Source organism: Gymnogyps californianus, chromosome 9, assembly GCF_018139145.2.
Source record: "Gymnogyps californianus isolate 813 chromosome 9, ASM1813914v2, whole genome shotgun sequence".
NCBI lineage: Eukaryota > Metazoa > Chordata > Aves > Accipitriformes > Cathartidae > Gymnogyps > Gymnogyps californianus.
The window spans coordinates 7798659-7820245 of NC_059479.1; the positions used below are offsets into that span (position 1 = coordinate 7798659).

General features: G+C 43.7%; 1 protein-coding gene across 1 annotated transcript in view; it reads left to right on the plus strand.

The window, feature by feature from the left end:
- Positions 1-21587, plus strand: part of MCF2 (MCF.2 cell line derived transforming sequence) — a 60034-nt gene that overhangs the window by 28710 nt on the left and 9737 nt on the right. The window contains exons 7-22 of the mRNA XM_050901819.1: positions 1393-1542; positions 4385-4509; positions 4994-5108; positions 5477-5596; positions 6821-7012; positions 8448-8639; positions 8790-8961; positions 12074-12162; positions 12733-12821; positions 13065-13131; positions 14962-15077; positions 15191-15260; positions 15623-15715; positions 16052-16144; positions 17145-17270; positions 18093-18314. Of these exons, the coding sequence (XP_050757776.1) occupies positions 1393-1542; positions 4385-4509; positions 4994-5108; positions 5477-5596; positions 6821-7012; positions 8448-8639; positions 8790-8961; positions 12074-12162; positions 12733-12821; positions 13065-13131; positions 14962-15077; positions 15191-15260; positions 15623-15715; positions 16052-16144; positions 17145-17270; positions 18093-18314 (2031 nt within the window). The remainder of the gene's footprint in view (positions 1-1392; positions 1543-4384; positions 4510-4993; positions 5109-5476; positions 5597-6820; positions 7013-8447; positions 8640-8789; positions 8962-12073; positions 12163-12732; positions 12822-13064; positions 13132-14961; positions 15078-15190; positions 15261-15622; positions 15716-16051; positions 16145-17144; positions 17271-18092; positions 18315-21587) is intronic.

Below are 21587 nucleotides of genomic sequence, written 5' to 3' on the forward strand. Positions count from 1 at the left end.
TTCAGAAAATTTCCTTTTATTTTTTTTTTCTTTACAAGAATTTTCCTTTAATACTGCCAGGAATCAGGCATTTAATTCTCTGAGCTGTGCCTTGCCATGTGTTTCTATGCTTCCTGTACACTCTTAGTTTTCACTGGGACTTTGTCTCCCAGATTAATGGCAGGTTGGATTCCCAGTTACCTTCCCAACAAATCAAAGCACTAATGAAAAATGTACCAGACATCCTAGTGCCCCTTGTCCTGCAACATCATCCACACCAGCAGAGGTGGAGCTCAGTATGAAGACAAAAGCACAAGACATTGTAGCTGGAATAACTCAAGCTATTGCTCGTGCCATTAACTTTGTGCCAGTTTACGCTGAGGCACTGCCAAATTAATGAATTTTTTAAATTTTTGGCTCTTCATTTTGTTCTTTTGCATGATGTGTTAAAGCGATAGTGGCATAGCTCTCACACTTGGAGACAAAAATGACAATCTAAGAAAAGGATTGTTTCTAGACCGTAGCTGCATACGATAGATAAGTGTCCATATGAAAAACCTCTCTCAAAATTCCCTTGTAGTGGTGTAGCTCATAAAACATTTCCTGAAAATTCCATGGAAAACACATGCTGTTTAAAATATAAATACGATCAGTTACATTTGAGTTTATTACCCCGTTCTCAAAAGCAGAGCTGGAGCTGTGAGTGGGACCGGGGGAGCCCCACCTTGCCCCGTGGTGTGGGAGCTGTCTGGCGTCCAGAGCTCCCACTTGCTGTCTGTGATGTGCTGGGGAGGTACCAACGGCACTCATTTCCATCCCACTGTCTCCAGTTTGTCTCTGGCACGCTGCTTAGCTCCCTCCCTTGTCCTCTTGGTGAAGCTGCAGATGAGGTGGCCATGGTGCCAGACTGCCTTGTAACCCGCCATTCGGGCTTGCAAAGCTGGAAGGATCCATCACCAAGAAGCCAAATACATCTCCAAAGCCCTACTGCCTGGAAGTGGTTCCCAGTGTCGGTTAACCAGAGGAGGAGAATAATAGAAGAGGAATTACAGGAATTTGTGAGATGGATCCTATAGTGGCTTCTGCTATAGACCTCCAATATGCGGAAGGAAAAAAATCTCAGAGTGCACAAGAACAGGCAGCAGAAAACAAAGCTTGCCCAATACTATCTTTATTTAAGTCCCTGTTATGGATTCAGACCGCACTAAAAGCCACCTGGCCACATGTTGGTGGCCACTAGCTAATGCACCTCAGCACACATCAGCTCCGTCTGCAGTGGACATCCCACCCACCTCTCTCGGAGCAAGCTGTTAGGCTCCCCTGCAGATCTCAGCCTTGGCTCCTCACATACTTTTAACGAGCTGTAGGAATACCCTGAATCCCAAGCTGATTGCAATTATTGTCTCCCACCAGGCAATAGAGAGTTTTGCACTAACCGTGAAGGAAATTGCACAGATGTTACAATCCTTTGGCACGGAGCTGGCAGAGACCGAGCTACCGGACGACATGTATTCAATTGAGCGCATCCTGGCCCTGCGCACGGAAAAGTACTACCAGCTCAAGGTATGTCTCATCAGCAACTCCGCCGCACGTTTCCAGCCCCTGTTTGCTCAGCAAGATGGGATTTCTGGGGTTTGACTGCCTGTTTGTTTGGTGCCCACTCCTCCTTCCCTCCCATGCATGTGTACGTGTCGACAGACAAAATAAAACACAGCATGACTATTTCTGTATGTTACCCTTACATTTGCCATCCACTCAAGCAAATTACCCTGCCAGCATCCAGCAAACTGTCTCAGCTGCCGCCTCCTTGCTGGCTGCAGAAGTTGGTGTCTGTAGTGTGCTCCTCCCCTGGGCTTTGCACATCTCGCTGGCAGGAGGGCGGGTGGGAGGCTTTGTCACCCGTGTGTTCGTGGCCCCGGTGGGATTCCCTCCGCTTCACCCCCACGGCTGGAGGAAGCAAAGATCATCAGCAGGTCTGGAGGGATGGTTTGTCCTCAGGTCCCTCCGCCTGATGCAGCTTCCCCGGGGGGGACTTAAGGGAACTGCGGTGGAGAGCGTCCGAGGTGAAGACTTTGTGTGAGCGCATGGTACAGAGCATTCATGATGTGATCCCTGTCTTCATGTGAGCCTTCATGTTTCATCTTAAACAACATTTGTTTCTATAATATTTTAAGATTTTTTTTTTTTCCAACGATTTGTGATTAATATTATTATAGGAGTTAGTGGAAGCTTTAGTGCAGCCAGCTGCTGCTATATCAAGCTGTTGTCTTTGCTGCTCCTGCATCTTTCTGGGGACAGCACAGGCCTGTCCCCAAACCCTCACTTCCGAAATGGTTCCCGTGTTAATAGCCGTGCTGTGTGGCTGAAGAATGAGCTCCTTTGCTTTGTGACAGGATTCGTTTACATAGCTCAAAGAAGTGTATCTATTTTCATTTATAATCATTTGTCATTCACATGACTGAGTTCCCAGAAGGCTGCCTGTAAGAAATATGCAAAACGACATCCAGTGTGCTGTGTGTAGGCTTAAATGTATGTGCGTATGTATAGAAAGTATCATTATAGATACTGCCAATAGTCCTTTATTTCTTCTTTTGAAAATGAAGAGAGCTGTAGTATAAAACAGCAGCTACATATATTGCAATATGACTTACTGACTTAAACTTCATGCTTAGGACTATAGCCAAAGTGTAGGGGGCAAATAACGGCTACACAATGCAGTCCTGTATATAAACCAGTCAGTAATACACACTTTCCTCTGTGGAGAAATAAAACATGTCATGTGTTTTCATTTGCATATAAAGCACAGCAGCACTCAGTATAAGGCATCTGTTGCTTTTAATGTCTCGTCTATTAATTTCAAATATCAAAACCACTCGTTGGCTTTTGACAGAAATGAAGTCCGTTGGCTTTTTTCTTTTGTTCCTTCTAAGACCATGAAAGATGAAAGCAGATGAGAAACTGTGCACAGATTGTGATGACAGCAAGACATGGGATCCTTGTCTCTCTCATAACAACCCCAAGATTGGTACAGCTGATTCCTGAATTCAGATAATGAGTCGATCAGAATAATTTATGTAGCTGTGATACTGAACAGAAGCTGGTTGCAAACACAATGAAAAAATGACAGAAATTAATTAAACAGTAACTAAGAAATTAACCTCTTTGATATACTGAATGGGAAAAAATCAAGTTAACACCTGTTTGACAGTCAGGCTACTTTGTCATACGTATCATGAAAGGCTTTGACTCAAAGGGGGAACGTGGGGCTCTGGAGAGTGAGATTTAAGAGGATGAAATAACAGTCACCTGCGATCTAAGGCATGCTGCATAATTCCTCTTCCCTTTTGAGTCTCCTGGATGCAGTAGTATCAAAAGGAGACGGGGTTTTTGCCTTGTGGTCATCTTCCATGATGTTTAGTGATAGGGATGCAAACCGGCAGCGGACACTGTGTGTGGGAGAGGAGAAGCTCCCGTGGCCGTGTCCTCCTGCTCCTGGGCTGCTGCCCTGAAGATGCTGTTATGTTTAGGTTGCTGTGAGCTATCTGGGGCAGGCAGACGTTTAAGCAAGTCTGTGCTTTCTGAATCTTCTCCCTAAAGTGGTTTTGCTGTTGTTTCTCTTGCAATAGAAATCTGGCCATCTTCTAGGATGGGCTCTTACTCCTCCAGGAGCTGGCTCTCCAAAGGAGCCATGCACAGGTCTCTCCTTCAGGGCTTCTTCCAACTCGGTTCATGAGCCACATCTATTTTCTCCTTCCTTCTCACCTCTGTGTTTGGTCTCTTTTTCTGAAAATAATTGACTAAATGCATCTGTTTGCTTTGGGGCTGAGCCCACCACAGCACAAAGCACCTCAGCCGATGCTCATGAACACACCAAGGGTTGACATTTTCCCGAAGTGGAGGGTACATTGAAAGTGCTGACTTGCCTCTATACGTAGAGGCTCTAGTAAGTGGTGCCATGCGGTCTCAGTCCCAGCTTTGTCCCACTATGGGATGCTCTTCCTACAACCTCCTGTGACGACCTTGATGGAGAAGCACAGCCTCCAAGCTGCAGAAATACTTGCTTGAATACATGAACTTGTAGATAGATATCTAATACAAACCCACCTGCTCACCGAAAGAGATCTGTGGTAGTGCTGTCCTCCTGCCTCTTGAATCATTTTGTGGCCTGCTGTTTTCGTGCATGCCAGTTTCCACCCAGCCTGGCGACCAGTCCATGGTTCAGCCTCCTCCAGCTCCAGGGGCTAACCCCACGTTAAGGGGGCTAAAACATCTGCTGGGAGTCCTTTGGTCTGATGGATACTGGTACTTCATTTCATACAGGGAAACTAAGGCAGGAGAAACACGAAATGACTTATTCTTACCTCACAAAAAGTAGCCTGAATCAGCAATGTTTTGCATTATACAGGAAGATATTACAGCAGTCACAAAAGAGGGAAACTTACTTTTGAGCAGTTTTGAAGAGCCTGACTCCGGGGAATGCAGTCAGGACCAACACCGCGAGAGGCCTGGGGACTGGGAGACTGTGAATCGGTGAGTGCACTATGTTCCTAATTTGCCTGATTTTTGAGTGGAAACACTCAAGTTATTTAAGTGTAGATGTCTTGTTTAGGTCACCTATCAAACAGGTAAAGACAAAGATACCAGAGTTTTGCTCCAGACCCATCAAATTGCTGGGTGACTCCTGTCAAACGACTTTGACCTGCTCTGATTTTTTTCCCCCACTGACACGATGAGGCTGTGGAGCAGATGCAGGGTTCTCCCATGCCAGGCTCCCAGGTATTATTCAGATAAATGGAGATAGCAACAACTGCTTCCCACAGGTGCTGTCATCTGCAGTGATGATTTCATTAAAATTCTCTCTGAGATCTTCACAAGTCATATATACACACGCCCGTTGACTTCTCCTGAGAGCTTGGGTCCAGAAGGCCTGAATAGGTGATCTCTAGGGCTTGTCCATCTCTGCTTGTCCTCTGTTTGCAGATTGTTCCAATCCTGTCCTTTTTCTGTGCTCAAGGTTACTTGGTCAGCTGCATGAGATGGAGACTGCTTTTGATGGCTTCTGGGAAAAACATCAGTTAAAAATGGAGCAATATTTACAACTGTGGAAGTTTGAGCAAAGTTTTCAAGAGGTATGATCAGATGTGCTTCTGTTGGCAGAAGGAAGAGTTGGAGACGAAAAGGAGGGGAGAGGAGAGAAGTTTTTATGCTTTTTATTTTGAGAGTGTTTAATTTATGCTGCTGTTCCTTGACTGGCAGGGCTAGCTAGCTTGGGGAGACCACTGTGCTTCCTCATTCAGAGCTAATTTAGGTATCACTGCCCTGCAGTTGCATAGATTTTGCTGATAGAAGCATCTCTGAATTTAGAAATTAGTTCTTGGACACTAGTTTTATTATTGGATTTAGCAGTCTTAGCTAAAGTGTGATTAATTTTGGTCTGAGAATGATTTTCTGCCTGTGCTTTGTATCCTTTTGCAGCAGTCTTCTTCTTTGTGTCTAGGTCAAGAATGCCATTGAATTTTTAATGGGTCAGCACGCGGAGCTGCCTGACACTGGCGACAGTGTCCCCCAAGTAAAACAGAGGCTCAAGGACTCGGATCATTTCGATGGTATGGCTCAGGTGAGATAATCTTTCACAGAAAGAGGCACTAATGAAACACAAGAGGCACATTCTGTATTTGTGGTAGGAGGTGTTTTCTGAAATTACCTGGTTCTGGTGTAATTCGTTGGTAAGTGGCTGCACAAAAGGATTGATTTCTATCTTCGCTCTGCGCAGCAACGCTGTGATCACTCTGAAAGCCAGGAACAGGGTGTTTAATTATCATGGTTAAAATAAATTGCTGAGCCACCATGAAAATCCAGAACAGATAAATGTCTGAACATAGGGAAGGTGTGGGAGTTAATGAGCTGGAAGAAGAATTATTTATAAGTTAAGTGCTTTAGCAGTGCTAATAGGCAGAGACTTGTTGCCAGGCACATGGAGAGGCAAAAAAGTTGCTGTCTTGACGTGTCTGTGAGTTGAACATAACGTATGGATGAAGATGAAGAGATGTAGGGGAAAGAAGAGTGAAGAGAGATGATTCACAGGAGGCCAACTGAGGATGTGACTTCTGTAAAGGGATGTGCTTGGCAAGTGGACCAGGGTCAGTGTAGACATCCTAAGGGATCTAGACACAACCCCCAGAGGCTTCATTGAAAGTACGAGTCCTAGGGGAAAGGTCTAAGGCTTTTTGGCCATTTGGAGGAAATGTTTGTGGAGAGAGGGAGGAGGAACAAAAGGCCAGGCAGACAGGGTGCAACAGGGAAGCAGTCCAAGCAGAAAGCCAGCCCTGGAGAAGATGTAACCATTATGCTGACCAAGGTGTGCAGACAAGATAGCATGTTCTTTGCATCAAGCTTTGCTGCAAAGGGCCTGCTTTGTCTTTGCATCAAGCTTTGCTGCAAAGGGCCTGCTTTGTTTTCACCACGAACCTTAACTGCTCAAATTCCCTTTCATGCTTATGAGGATAGTGTGCCTAAACTGGGCATCAGCTGCACTTTTTTTTTTTTTGAGTGCAGTTCCTGGAGATGGCAGCAATACGTTGCCAGCAGCAATTCACAGCATTGCTAGTTTGGTGAAATACTGTTTTCTTCTTCATCCTCTTTTTGGATAGCAAAAGTTTTTTTTCCCAGATGATGGGTGCCATTTTATCCTGCGTAAGCCACCCATTCTGGCTACTCCTAATGGCAGTCATCTCCATGTGTACCTGAAACCTGGTAAGACGAGAAAGTGCATGTTGTTATATGTAGATATTTTGGCATTATTTCAGTAAGTGTGCAATCCGTTCTCTTCCTTTCACTGCAGGATCTGATAGGGAAGGCTCAGGTGGTGATACTACACGGACACCAGCTAGCAGCAAATCATCACTACGCACTCAACTTAATCTGCCAGCAATGCAACGAGCTGCGGCACCATTCTGATGTCTTGTCTGATGAGATCAAAAGGAAGCAGATGCGACTGCAGAAGACCTTGGATCTTCATACCCGCCTTCAGCAGGTAGAGTTCAGAGACACGGTGCCCTGAGAAGTAGATAGTTAGCTTCTCCACTTCTTAGCTGGAAGCATCTGAAATTTGCAGCTTTGCCTCAGCAGTTCATGGTAGGAAAGTGTTCCCCAGAGGCTGGAGGAGTGCTTCACCCCTCACTTAGCTGGTTAAATTAGCAAACAGATATCTGCTGGTGCTCTGAATAGTCAGCAGAAAGAGGTGGGAATCTCCCAGGGGGCAATTCAGAACACCAAAGTTCAGCTGCTGCTGTTGCTCATGCTTTCATGCTGCATTCATGTATTAATTGACTTTTGAGGTTTTCATACCCAGTGCAATAGAGGCATAGCTTTCAGATAAACTCCAGCCCTTTTTTGTTAGTGAGTTATTAAGAATGAGCATAGCTGACTGTAAAATAAGGTGACAGATTGGTAGATAGGCGCAGCTGCTGTGTGCTAGCATGGAAGTGGAGTCATGTGGCTCCGATGCGCTTTGATATCTTAATCAGCATCAAAAATTCACTTAGGGAAATTCACGCTAATTAGGCCAGAAGGCACACAACTGTAATATGCTTGAGGCCATTAAGAGAAGCAGCGAAGTTTGACCCTGTTCCATTTCACTGTTTCGGGGGACTAGAGAACTTGGTTTTTTTTCTTCTGTGTGCTCCACTTCAATATTGCATTAATCTGTGGAGATGGACCATTCCTTGGCATCCTCTGAGCTGCAGGGCAGCGTCCTCTCCTGGGCTCCTTGCAGTCCTGGTTGGTGCTAGTGGTCAAGCCCATGGGCTCTGCTGGAGCACGCCATGGTCCTGCTCTCCACGGCCTTCCTTCCTCTTCACAGCACTGGAGGTCCTCTGTCGTTCTTGGCTGCAGCATCTTCTCATGCCTGCGCACACCACGGTATGTGAGTGCCGACTGAACCCCAGCCTGGCATTCACTGATTACCTCTGCATGTGAAGTGTCAAACTTTAAACTGCAATTTAAAATCCTTATTTTTTTAAAAACATGAATGCAATTACTTTGATCATTCCTCATAATTCAGGTCTGCACTGAGCCAGGCATTTATCTCAAGAAACCCGCCTGTCTCATTGTAAACTCTGTAGTGCCCCCTTCAGCTTTCTGAGCTGGATAAATAAAGATCTGCTTATCATTTGGTTCAACTATGCACTAAATAGTACTTCTGTGTCGGTTATACCACTGGTTTTATCCAGGTACAAGTGGGAGCACAATTTGGATGGGTATGTTGAGGACTGCAGTCACCCTCCAGAAAAAATGTGGCCTTTCTACTTTCTAATCAAAATGCAATAGCTGCTGAGGTCTTTAGGACTACTAATTAGCTCCATGTTGGAAATACAGATCCGGTAAATGATATTCCTCATGGGAACCTTGATTTAGTAGGGGTGCCGCTGACGGTCTCGCTCCCTGTGTTTGCCCCATGCTGTTACCAGGCTCTGCAGTGCTGTGATGAAGGTGCCTACCTGCTCGCCAACCAGCAGATGGATAAGTGCCAGTCTAAAGAAGGCGCTCAGAAAGCTCTCCAGGACATAGAAAGATTTCTTGAAAGGTCTTCAGCCTATTTAAACTATGATCCCCAAACCCTACACTACGATTTTGAGTCAGTCTTAACAGCTGAATTGAAGGTAAGCAACCCATCCAGTTCCTTGTTACACAAGTAAAAAGCAAGATCGGACTGTGTTGTGGTGGTGTCAGCTTTATAGTCCTCTATTTTAGGCCAAAGTGCAAAATAATGGTAGTTATTTGATCACGGGAGTCTTTTTCACTCTCTACAGTGCCAGATACAGTCAATGCAGGTCAAGCTTGAAAATGTTCGAAGCATGTTTGAGAATCGGCAGTCTTGCTTCAAGAAGCTGTTGGATAAACACGTGCGGCCCATCCAATTAGTAGCCCCTCGGCCGGAGAATCCACCGAGATCAAAATCACCGTTATTCTCTCCTAAACATGGTAAAATATTTTGAGTTTATGGTATTTTCAGATGATAATTTTGCTTTGAGGCAGGAAGAGTAAGGCTAAGGATGGTTTTGAGAAACCAGCTAAACCTTGCTGGCTGATACAGAGTTGTTGTATAATGCTAAATGTATATGAGATGATTTATTATCTTTCCAATATTTGTGTCTAGCTTCCCATACCTGTGTGAAGAATGGGGCTGGTTGCTTGGTATTTATTTTCACTTCCTACTCAGTGAAAAAAGAGAGCCGTGAACAGCACATGCTTCCAGTTCTGCTTTACTAGCATCCTACTGGGCTGAAAACTGGTGAATTAGTACTACAGGGAAAAAGGCAGGGTTTATAAATTTATTAGCATACCTGTTCTCTGTGGCTGTCTTGAGCTGGAACTGACATAAAGTTAGACTGATGTTTGAAAAGGAGCTTGGAGAAATGAGGAGCTCAAATCTCATGAACAGAAATGAGCTGGATGCTTAACTCCCTTTGATTCCTTGAGGATGTCTTCCTTAAATCCCAATTGTGGAATAATTAATACCCATAAAGGTATAAATTCTGGTTGAACTGAGGTCACTGTATGTTCTGCCCTGATTTTGGTAATGGTATGTGGCACAATGTTAGCTTTAAATGATAACATTAAAACTTTCATCCTTGGCGGCCCTGTATGTATCACAATTAAAAAGTATTCCAAAGTAACATCCATGTATTTTAAACCAAGGACATGCTAAGTTATGTGGGAATATTAAATTCAGTGATCTGACGGCATAAAGCAATTAAACATTAGTGTTTTAACACAAAATTTTTATGCTGAATTAATGAATATTGGTTATGGTGAATTCTAGCAGGTGTCATACAAACAGTAAAAGTGGCTCCAATTCAGGGAGTGACTAATGTAAATAGCCAAGCTAGAGGAGGATGGGAATGAAGCTAGATGCAGTGAAAGGGATTAAGCTACTCAAGATGCAGGCCAGTGCAGCAAATAAATCCCAAATTTCCTCTTCCCAGGCTGATGCCACCTTCACTAGATCACACTGCCCTCTGAACCCCTTTTCTCAATCAGGAAAAAAGCTCTGAGTCTTTAAACTGGAGTATTGCCCATTTTACCTCATGTAACTTTTCCAGCTTTCTAGAAACAGGGAAGTGTTAAGGAGGAATTGTTGACTTAAAGAGTAGGGGTAAATGGGTAGCTACCTCCGTGGGATGTTGTGAGACCATCATCAATCAGCTGGACTTATTTCATGCCTTTATGGGGTGCACGTTTTTCTAGCAAAGGCACTCAGTCGCCTGCAAAGCACAGGTATCCTCCATTAATTCTCTTCCTGAAAGAGATGATCAAGTGTGTTGAAATGAGCATAGCCAGCAAGCGGGGAAAGACAAAAGGCTCCTCTTTGGATAGATCATGCCAAGAGAGCTTTTCAATAAGGCCTCTGTTTGATACAAAACATCAAAATGCTGCAGGCCTGCTGGCACGATGTGCAGTGTCAAAGACGCATGCTGGGCTCTGCGGGAGTGCTTTGAGATGGATGGGTTTTATGGTGTGGATTGAAACCAAACCACCTCTGAGCACATTACTTTTGTCCTCTTTTTCTTTCTTTCTTTTCTTCCCCTCCCCCCCCCCCCCTTCTTTTTCTGTCTGAGGACAGATGCTTCCTCTTTCATCTTTGCCCTTGATTTGAAGCCTGTCTGATAAATGTGGTTCTAATTTTGAAACCACTTTTGGGGGGAAAAAGAGTAAACCTATCCTCTCCTGAGCCATAAAGCATCGTGAGATGTGCAGAAGCAGTATGGCCGGCTGCGGCGGAGCCCGAGTGCTGGAGTAAAGTCATTCTGGCAACAGAACGCTGAGCTGCAGCTGGTGACCATCTCCCGTCTAACTTCCTATCCGTGTTCCCTTCCTCCCGGTGGAAGTCTCCCAGTAGGACCACTGGCAAGTCCTCGCTTCTTTTGGGTCTTCCTGTCCGTGATGGGTCACACCCCACACACGCCTCTGGTCTGCTCTCCAGCATCCAGATCTCCTCCTTCCCCGTTTGGCGTGTTTACACGTGGAGGTCTGAGGCCTCGTTGGTGTGACAATACGTAATATTTTATCTTACAGCAGCCCCATCTGAAGATGAGGCGCCTGCTCTCCACGTGGGTTTGCATTCCTCTGCATCCCTTTTTCTCCCTACATCTTCTGCTTCACAAAAGGTGGCTCTGCGGTGTCAGCACTGTGCAAACCTTCGATCTAGACACAGCTGCTGTTGCATTCATATGTGCTGTGATACATTTTTTCACCGTAATGGAAAGAGTCCAGTTTATTTTTTTTCTTTTTTTTTTTACTTTGCTAGCCTCTTTTTTTCTATTTGTAAATAAGGTGAATATTGCACATCAGAATGTGTTTATTTTTGGTCCATCTCAGAATTTGGTGCAGCCACTGGGGCTGCAGCCTGGCACATGGAGCTGTCACTGAAGCTGGAGCCGGTGCAATGCTGGAGAAATTCATTATTGCCATTCATAATGGGAGAAAAGACCTTTTGGTGAAGAATTGCCATATCGACTATTCAGGACTAAGAAGTTTTTGAAAGATGCCGTATAACGCGTTGGGGAGATCGATGTTTTATTTTTAAGCTTCCAGTTTACCTCTGTAACTCAAAGTATTACAACTTGTAATTATTTACTGACAGTATCAATAAATTCTTCCAAGGTGGAGAAACAGTTTATACTAGCTGAGCATCTTGCCCTACATTCATAAAAGGACTTTAAAACAGTATCCCAGTAGGTGATGTTCCTTTTGGTAGTTTATTTGATTTTATTGTTTTCTATCATTTGCACAGGCTTCACAGACTTTGTTACGTTTTGATTACAGTATTCACTTAATGGACATTTTTTTTTTCTGATTACTTTTTACTTTATGGCCTTTACGACCATCCATGTGACTTGTGCTATTCGGTATTAGTATTGTTGTTTGAGATAGATAGATACCGTTTATTTTGTCAGTTTGCTTGTAGTATTAGCTGACTAATTATTTGTTCTTAAAATGTATCCCATTTTTCTTTGTGACTTACTAGTTTCTGTCTGAACCATCTCCTTCACTACAGATGTACATCACATACTTATGTTTTTTTCTACCCAAGGTGTGGATTTTAATTCCAGTTTGAAATTTTCATTTGATCTCTCTCTCCCTGGGAAGAAAACATCAAGAAAAACTCCAAGTTCTCGCAAGGTAAAAATTATTCATGAAATCTGAATGAGTTTTATACACTGAAAAACTGAAACCCTTCTAAAAATTGATTGTACTTAGACTTTGGATTTGAAGATGCTCTTTTTTTTCTTTAAAAAAAAAAAAACCAAACAAAACCCCTTTCATATCTGTATGGTTTAGTTGGATTAGTCCAGCACCTGAGATCTATCTTGGATGTTTTTCCAAGTCACAGATATCGATTTCCTGTGTGTTATTCCCTGAACTTGTTCTTTGCATAACAGTGATGTCTATTAGGAAGACTCCCCATCCGCAGATATTTCCCCTGTGGAAACTGTTCTCTGGTCTCTGCACTAATGAATTATGTTACCAGTATTTTCAGATTTTATGTAGCAGAGTGATCTCTGGGAATATATGGCTACCCATTATACGCTATACCCTTTTAAAGTTTTGTGTCACAAAGGATTTCTTAAAAGGAAGTGTATTTCATCCTTCCCTAAGGAGTTCCCGTGCCGACATCAGGGGCTGGGCTTGTCCTGCCTTTGCAGGTGACATCCCTGCAGCTCTTCCCAGTGCATCCCATTTCTCTTCCAGATCGAAGTAATGCACGACTATCAGGAAAAACGGAATTCCTTGCAGTATTTTATTTCAGACAGTGACGACAACTTAGATATACTGAAAGGGTAAGCTTTCACCCTGTTTACATCACTCAAAATGATGTTTATTTCTGGCCAGTCCTTTCCCCATCCGTATGTTCCTCCAACCTAACGTGGGTGTCATCTCTTGTGCTTTTACCTGTTTTATCATCCCTACGTTGGCTGTTGGTGAGATCACGCTATGTTTTGGGCTAGTTGAACTGCACTGACTGCCCGTGGTGTTTTTCCAGACATAAAAATAATATACTTCTCTTTTTTTCTTTATTTTAGCCATGTCATAAATGAGCTTATAGAAACTGAGAGAGTGTACGTAGAGGAACTCTTCACTGTTTTGACGGTGAGTGACTTCTTCAGGTTGCTCAGTATTGTTCCCTGGTGAATTGTACCAAACGGCACCTGCCACTCTCTCAAACTAAGCAAAAATGTGATCGGGCAGGTTTCTACCAAACTGTCAGATCCCAAGCTAGTCATAAATTTTCACGTTTTCTCCCTAGCTTTTCTTTGTCGGAGGCACCTGCAGGAACACTCGGTGTCAGGATGAGCTTTTAATCTAGAATGAGGGAGAAACCTTCTGTTTGTACACAAAAGCACTGGTAATTAGTTATATCAATGCCTGGAAAAATGTACAAAAAGCTGGTATTTTTTACTGTTCCCTAATTTCTTTTACGGAGACAAAAGAAAGAAGCTTGTGTTATCCTTGGGAGGATTTTGTCTCAATACTGTGAAGTTCATAAACATATAAAGCACATTTCTTTAGCAACCAGATTATAATGTCTCATACTGTCATCTTAGACACTTCTACTTTATTCCAAAATAACTCTTGCTGATGGCCAAAACAAGTTGAGTGTTAAATAGCTCTCCCCCCTTGCATTTCTCTCACCCAGGAGCAAGCAGGATATAAATCTGTTGGGCTGCAGGTAGTTACACGTAATTTCCCTGCACTGATTGGGTTTTTTTGTTAAACCACAGTCTATGTGATAAAGCAGTTGGCAGATATGCAGATTTATTACTGTGCATATCAAGTCTAGATAGAGAAAAACGGACAGATAGACTTAAGTTTTCTGAAGATAGTATTTCCTTTAAAGAGGGAAGCCTGCTTGCAGTGGTTAAATATAAATGACTAATTTTCCAGATACTTATCTTCGACTGAATCCTTCATCAACTACAAAGTGCCTGCTTAGTATAAGGAATACTGATTCCAACCACAGTGAGTGTGAGAGATTAATTTGGAAAGCCAAAGAAGATATGCTGTACATACTGAATACATTTTTGCAAACATTTTTGCTACTCATGTTAAAAGGGCTTCAGGTCTGTGCAATGCTTGGTGACTAGCGTGGCCAGTTTGAGCTGTGGCTAATGGCCTTCTTGATGTCTTCTTTGCAGCAACGGTCCTGAGCTCTGGCCATGCCTTCTCCCTACCCTGTAGTTAGGATGTTTACTACATCTGGTGAATGTTTCTGCATTGGTGCAGCGATGTGATTTTACTTAGGGGAGCTTTGTATTGTTTCCTAGTTCCACCCAACAATTTGCAGTGCAGTGGTGTCCCTTCCACCTCCTCCCTGCTTGGGAGGCTGTGATTTCAAGAGGCAGGTGGAGCCACAGAGGACAGAAATCCTGAGGCATCGAGGAGAGTGAGACCCTGGTGCTCAGCGGGTCTTGTACAAGAACAAAAAGCCCATTGATTTTGGTATTTGATCTCAGGCCGTCTCTGCTTTGCAACAAGTCACCTCGTGCACCAGTTCTCATGAGGTTATGTGTAACCACATACCCCGTACAAACATGTTGTCACTTCTGTGTCCCACGGTCATAGCAGCAGACGTGTTCAACCCAGACAAATATTCCTCCGGGATCTCTCCCGCAGTCAGGCCGTAGCGAGGAGAAAGTGCTTGCAATTTGCCTTCGGTGAATAGAGACCATCTCTGCAGTGCTGGCCAGCCCCACGGGAGCCGTCCCAAGCCATCCCCTGCTGGACCACAACCCCACATGCCAGGGACTGAAAGACAGGAGTTTCGAGACAAAAATAAGGAAATAAAAGGGATGTTGCACTTCTTTGAAACAAAGCAGATTGTATTGAAAGTCTGTTCATGTCCCCTTTTCATCTGCCTTCGAGGAGATGCCAAGCCAAGGCCTTACCAACTGAGTGATGAGCCCCTTTTGCATCCCGCAGGGCTACAGAGCTGAGATGGATAACCCTGCCATGCTCATCCTCATGCCTCCCGTGCTGAGGAACAGGAAGGACGTCCTCTTCGGAAACATGCCCGAGATATACGACTTCCACAACAAGTACGATGCTGGCTCTGTTCCGCTTTTTATCAGACTGATTTGCTATAACGATTAAATACCCAAACCGTACCTTGCTCACTGGTGCATTTTGTCTCTTTTCCCGTCTCTTGCAGAATTTTCCTGCACAGTTTGGAAAGCTGCCTGGGAGCACCCGAGAGAGTGGGATTTTGTTTCCTAGACAGGGTAGGTGACTCATTTTCACATATAAAGCAGACTGGAAGGCCAATGTTTCTCCTGATTTGTCGCACTCTGCAATGTCTCAGTTATGTCAGCTGAGTAAGATGCTTCTGATACGCAATACCAATAGCAAGGCAGGGAGCGTAGGTGCATGGCCAGCAGCAGATGGAGGAGAGCAGCAGTCGTGACTACACTGCGGTCTGCTGTGATTCCCAGCAGTGGTTTTTTTTACCCAAACTCTGTGACTTTTAGATATTAAAGTTGGAAGCAGAGATAAAAGCAAATTTACAGTTTGGGTGTTCACCTTATTTGGCTGCCCAGCAGGTTTGCGTACATGTGTGTGACTTGCCTTTTGGCTTCCCTTACAGCGAGAGGATTTCCAGATGTATGAGAAATACTGCCAGAACAAGCCCCGGTCGGAGTCCCTGTGGAGGCAGTGCTCCGAAAGCACCTTCTTCCAGGTGAGCTGTTTGCTCTTACCAAGGCAGGCATCCTCCTGGGACACTCGCTTGACCTAAACACCCTCCTCAGCACCCCACGATTTTGCAGCGTATTCTGTTTACCGTTGCATGGAAGCCTCACAGAAATAGCAATTGGAGTTTCTTGTACACAAGGAATTTAAGGCAGATCCATTCATTATATTATTTTATGTGTTTTTATAAAATTTCTTTAGTTATAGGCACCATATAACATTTTTACATGAAATCTTTGAAGTCGTCAAACCATACTAGTCATGCTGTTGGAATAACTACTTATAGTTGGTGCAGATCTTACTTAATCTGAATTCTTTGTTCCAGGAATGCCAAAGAAAATTAGAGCACAAACTCGGGCTGGATTCCTATTTGCTCAAACCAGTGCAGCGCCTGACAAAATACCAGTTACTCCTGAAGGTATTTCATATTCTGCTTTGAAAGGACATCAGGAGATAGATTTGTTTTCCAGTTTGTTTTATTTTTCAATTAAAGGTTACCTGTAAATCAGCACCAAGCTTTAGGTTACATATTGCTTGTCTTGGCCCTCCGTAGTGCCTTTCAGTGAAGATGAAAATTCACATATCTGAAAAAGGAACAAGTGCTTTTAACAAGCCATTTTTTAAGGGGAGAAGGACTGTTTGAATCTGTTCAGAGACGCAAAATGACAGAAGCACTTCTAAGAAAACTGAACCAGAGATGATCATAAGAGTACGATGAATGAAATATATTATATTGATGCATCTCTTCTCCTCAGGTTGTTTTAGTGCCTGTAATCTTTAATGCATTTATGCTTGTGTCCCCCATCTGAGGCAGGGCAGTGCTGTTATTCCCACTCTGTAAAGTGGGAATAACACTGAGGTAGTGGCTTCTGAACCCCACCCTCTAGCCTCTTGAATGAGAGATGAGTACACATGAAGCTGTAAGTGGGCACAGGAGATCTGAAATGAAAGTAATTTTATATCAGTGGTATAATTCCCTAACCCATCTTCCACTTATTGACTTGAAGGCTCTGGATTTTGTAAACTCTGTTCCTTGTGTCTGCCATTCTGAAGACAATCATCTGCTGCAACTTCATTTGAAGGCATATATGACATATTGGCAGCTGATGGAAAACCTGAGCCTTATTTCCCATTTCTTACCAAGCAGGAAAACACAACGCAAAGAACTCAGATGAGCGTGATGCCGCTCTATAACCTGACACCGTCCTTAAGGAAACCCAGAAAAAATGGGCCGTGCTTCAGTGATCTGTTCCACACCTCATACTGACTGTGGTTTAGAGAGAGTCTTTTTTCCAGTGACATATGAAAAAAGAAACTCAGGCAGTGTAGGTTGCTCTTGGGCATTGGAAACTTTGGGCGAGATGGAAAAGTCTGCTTTGTTCAAGTGCGAACACGTGCTCTTCCATTTCTATTTTCAGGAGTTGCTAAAGTACAGCACGAGCTGTGATGGCGTTCAGGAACTTCAAGAAGCTCTGGTTGCAATGTTGGATTTGCTAAAGTCAGTCAATGACTCTATGCATCAGATTTCAATAACAGGATATGATGTGAGTAGATTTGGGTAATGAGAGACCTTGCACAAGGCCGGATGATGCATTGGGAATGGATAGTGTCCCAGAATGTATGAGCTAAAAACTGTACGAGAACAGCTACAAAGTGAATTGGATCAGGAAGCTCTTACAGGTGACAGTCTTCCATCTGATTTCAGGATTTTGGAAAATATCTGCATCCGAAGGACATATTGAAAGTCGCTTCGTGCCCACACTTGCCACCTTGTGGCTCTCGAGAGTATTTTTCCAGCATGCACCTTAGTTCTCTCATGGCTTACCTTATAATTCACCTGGGGTGTCTTCATAGCATTTCTCATTCAACATCTAAATACATACTCTCTGAGGCTGATTTTGATCCTTGCCCATTGAAGTGGTTGTCTTTCCTAGGGCTTCAGGGAAGGGTGAAGGGATGGCTTTCTAAGCTGCTGGCCCCAGTCCTGGCCTCCTTGAGAAGTCCATCCTCTGAGACCTCAGTTCAGGCTCAAATCTCATCTGCCCTCTCCCACTGAACTAGCCAGAGCCATTGACCTGGACTTCCATAGAAGCTGGAGAGTTTTCCCATCTTCCTAGTTCTTCTAGTTACTGCCTTGTATCCCTTCACATAGACTAGCTGCAGCCCTGCGTCCGAGACCTCTGCTTCCCTCCTGGCACCATGCCGTCACTCCTGAAAGATCATCTGATCCTTCCAGGAAGACCTATTCTTAGAGTGACATGCCTTGGAACAGAGCTGGCCCCATCACCCGTCATTGTTTGGACAGTCGTCTTACATTTTAATTGACATCTTTTTCTTTCTTTTTTTGTTTGTCATACTCTCACCAGGGTGACCTAAGCGAACTGGGGAAAGTATTGATGCAAGGATCTTTCAGTGTTTGGACAGGACACCGAAAGGGTCCGACAAAAATGAAGGATCTTGCCAGGTTCAAGCCAATGCAGAGGCATCTGTTCCTGTACGAGAAAGCCTTGGTCTTCTGCAAGAAGCGAGAGGAGCATGGAGACGGATATGACAAAACCTCATCTTACAGTTTTAAGCATTTTTTGAAAGTAAGAACTTTTTAGTTGGGGCCATTGCCGTGTATATTTTAAACCAATAACTCTGCAGACTCAGAGAGTATTTTTCCTCTAACACAGTGGCTTGTTTTCTGCTATTAAGGGCTGTAATGCTTCATATGGAAGTGCCATGCCCATGAAAGGCTGCTGGTTGTAAAAAGGTGTGAGGACCCCCACAGCTGAAGCAGCAGCTGGGAGAGCCCGTGGACTCGGAGTCACATATGTGATGGCATCTGCCAGAGAAATGGAGCTGCGGGCAAGTCCCAGGGATGAGAACGTGCCTTCCCCCCCTCCCCTAGTCCGCTTTCCAGGAGTGGGGGCGAGGGCATGAAACTGGGGAGACCCTTTGCATCTTCTCCAGCCCACCTGGGAGAGCAAGGGGGTTCCTCACGCCCCCGGTCCCCAGGGAGGCCCCTTGGGCTGGGGTCTGCCTGGCTGCTCCTGAGTCCTGTTTCCCAGGCAGGAGGATGCAGAGATAACTCTTCTTCCTCTCTCATTGCCTTTGTCATTTGGCAGGCTCTAACTGCAGCTAAAAGAACAATTATCAGATGAAGAGAGTAGCCTGTCGCAAAATATGAGGGACATAAACAACTGTCCCAAGCCTACAAACGCTAACTATTAGCAATAAAAATCCCAAACTGCTCCTCTAAAAGAGACCTTCTGGCATACTGCATGTGATGAGCACTTCTAACATCAGTATTTTGTCTCAGTACTCTGCCTTGTTTTTCTTGATAAATAAAAACCCAATATGGGTATATCTTAGAACGGGAAAAAATGGGCACTTGGAGGCAGAGCCTTCAGGCCCAGATGCTGCAGGTCCCTGATCTCAGCAGGGTCTGGGGAGGGAGATGCCACGAGTAGTCAGAAAGCCATGTAATAGTAGATAAGTCTGTTCAGCTCCAGTGCATGTTACCAACTGTGTATTAAAAGCAAATCCCAGGCCGTGTGTTTAGGTGCTTCAATGTTATTCCCAAACAGCATCATTTTCTTTCTGGAGAGCTTGTTTTCCCTGTAGTACTTGTTTTACCATACCTGCTTTTGAAAGAACTGAAGAGGTGGCATGGGGGAAGCCTGTTTGGAGGAGAAAATCCTGCGCTCAACAGTTCAGGCAATGTGGCCAGGGTTTTTCTTTGCCTCGAGAGAGCTCATTTTCCAGTTGTTTGCATTGCCACACTGAGAGGCTGGAGTTAGAGAAACCATGGATGCTGCAGGATTACATCTGCACCCATCTGTTTTCAGAATTGCTGTCCTGAGGGCGAAATCATGTTTCTGGAGCTTGACATTTGTTTGATTCATGAGAGTATCAGGAAGTTATTTTTCTTTGCAAGAGTGTTTTCTGGGGATTCAGAATTAAAGCAAGCTGTTGAGTAGAAGCTGTGTAACTGGACATCTGTAAAACAAACAAAAGAACCTCTCAGGGTAATATTTTACATACTATGTGAAATATCCAGTGGTAAATACCTCTTCAGCTGAGATTCAGTAACTTAGAGGATGCAGGTTCATAACTCACTGCAATGCCAAGTAAATCAGTCTGCCTCGTACTGCCGTGGAAGGTGATGCGGATGAATGCCATCCCAGAGCTTTACACTAACCCACCGTGGTCTGCATTGCAGTGAGCCAACAGCTGAGGGAAGGTAAATCCTGGTCAGGGGAAGGAAATAGAATTTTAAAATCCACTAACACGAATGAACAGACCTTAAATATGTCTATTCCTGGCACTTTCCTTTGCATCCTTGTAGTAGATAGTTCATAATTTCTAATATCTTGATGCCTGGGCAGTTTTGTAGGAGCTTCCATATAAATTGCCATGCCAGAGGAGATGCACAGAACTGAAAATTGCAGAATATGGATAAGGCACTCTCTAGGCTGCCCTTTCAACATCTTTCATAAATTATTTTTTTAAGTTTTAAGTTTTTTAAGTTTTCATAAAATCAGAATGGAGCCTGATCTGCCTTTCTAAGGCTTTATGGCACTATACTGCACAGGATAAAATAATTTTTAAAAAATATTTTAGACTTTTTAAAATAAAATAAAACCAGGAAATACTGACTGCTGTTCAGCGATGGGCCTTTCTGCATCTGGAGGCAAACACTTTCTCAGCAGTTCATAAGAGCTCTGCTGTTCATACCAGTGAAGAACCAAGGAAAGCTAATTAGCAGCTTGCTTCCTATTTCCTGAGGCTGTTCGTAGTCACTGAAAATGGGTGCCAACATTTGAAAAAGTAACTAGGAACAGAAAGTTTGCCCAGGTGACCTAATCTGTAAATCCTCATAGTCGTTCAGACCAAAAGCTCTGAGGATGCACATATTAACAAAGAAGAACAGCAATGTTAAACAGATGTTCTTTCTAAGGCTTTATTTGTATTTATACTGATTTATCTAATGCTGTCTGTGTCAATAATTTATGATAGATGATACCATTATTATTAGATCTGTTTCAAAACATGTAACTGGGATACTTTAGCTATTTTTGACCATCCGTTAATCAGCAATAAATTGCTAGCAAACTGTGCTTTAAGTGAGAAGATGGTTTGTGCGATATCAGGTATTAAAGCATTTTTTTAGCTTTATGGCGTGTTCAGCAGGTGGGTCAGAGGTCTCCTGTTGCTGAAGAGTTTCTTGGTCTTTAATCGTAGTTTGAGCTACTGATTCAGTTGGGTCGTGTTGTGCAGGTCCTGAATTATTTGGGCCTTTGGCGTTTCAATCCAACTTAGCAAAAGTGGTCTGCGATAACGGGTACCTAGGTACAGCAGCATTCAGCCACGTCTGGCTTGAAGTCTGCATGCTTCCTGAAAGCCAGCTCAGGCTGTATATCCAAAAATTAACCCTTCTTTTGGAAACCTTGGGATGATGTCTCAACTACAGGGATGGTCAGGGGCCAAAAGACGTTGAACTGAAATTCCTAAAGGAGCTGAAGGCTTCACAAATAGGTTTTAAAGATCGCTGAAAGAATGGGACACGGAATTCAGCACGTAAATAAGGAATCCTATGGCAGAAATAATCTATGTAGACAAATAATGTGCCATGCATTTATAAAACTTCATATGCCTCATCTGAGAAATTTCAAGCTAAAAGAGGTATGAGAAGACTTTTCAGTTAGTTCCACTGATTCCCGAAGGAAAAGTCCCCTAAGGTCCGTTGATTGGTTTCAGAAAGCTTTTGCAAATACAGCAAGCTGGTGGAAAGTCAGGGGGGATAAGTTAGATAATGACTTTCAGTTGGTACTGAAATTAAAGTTGATGAAATGTATTAAATTGGGTGAAAACAG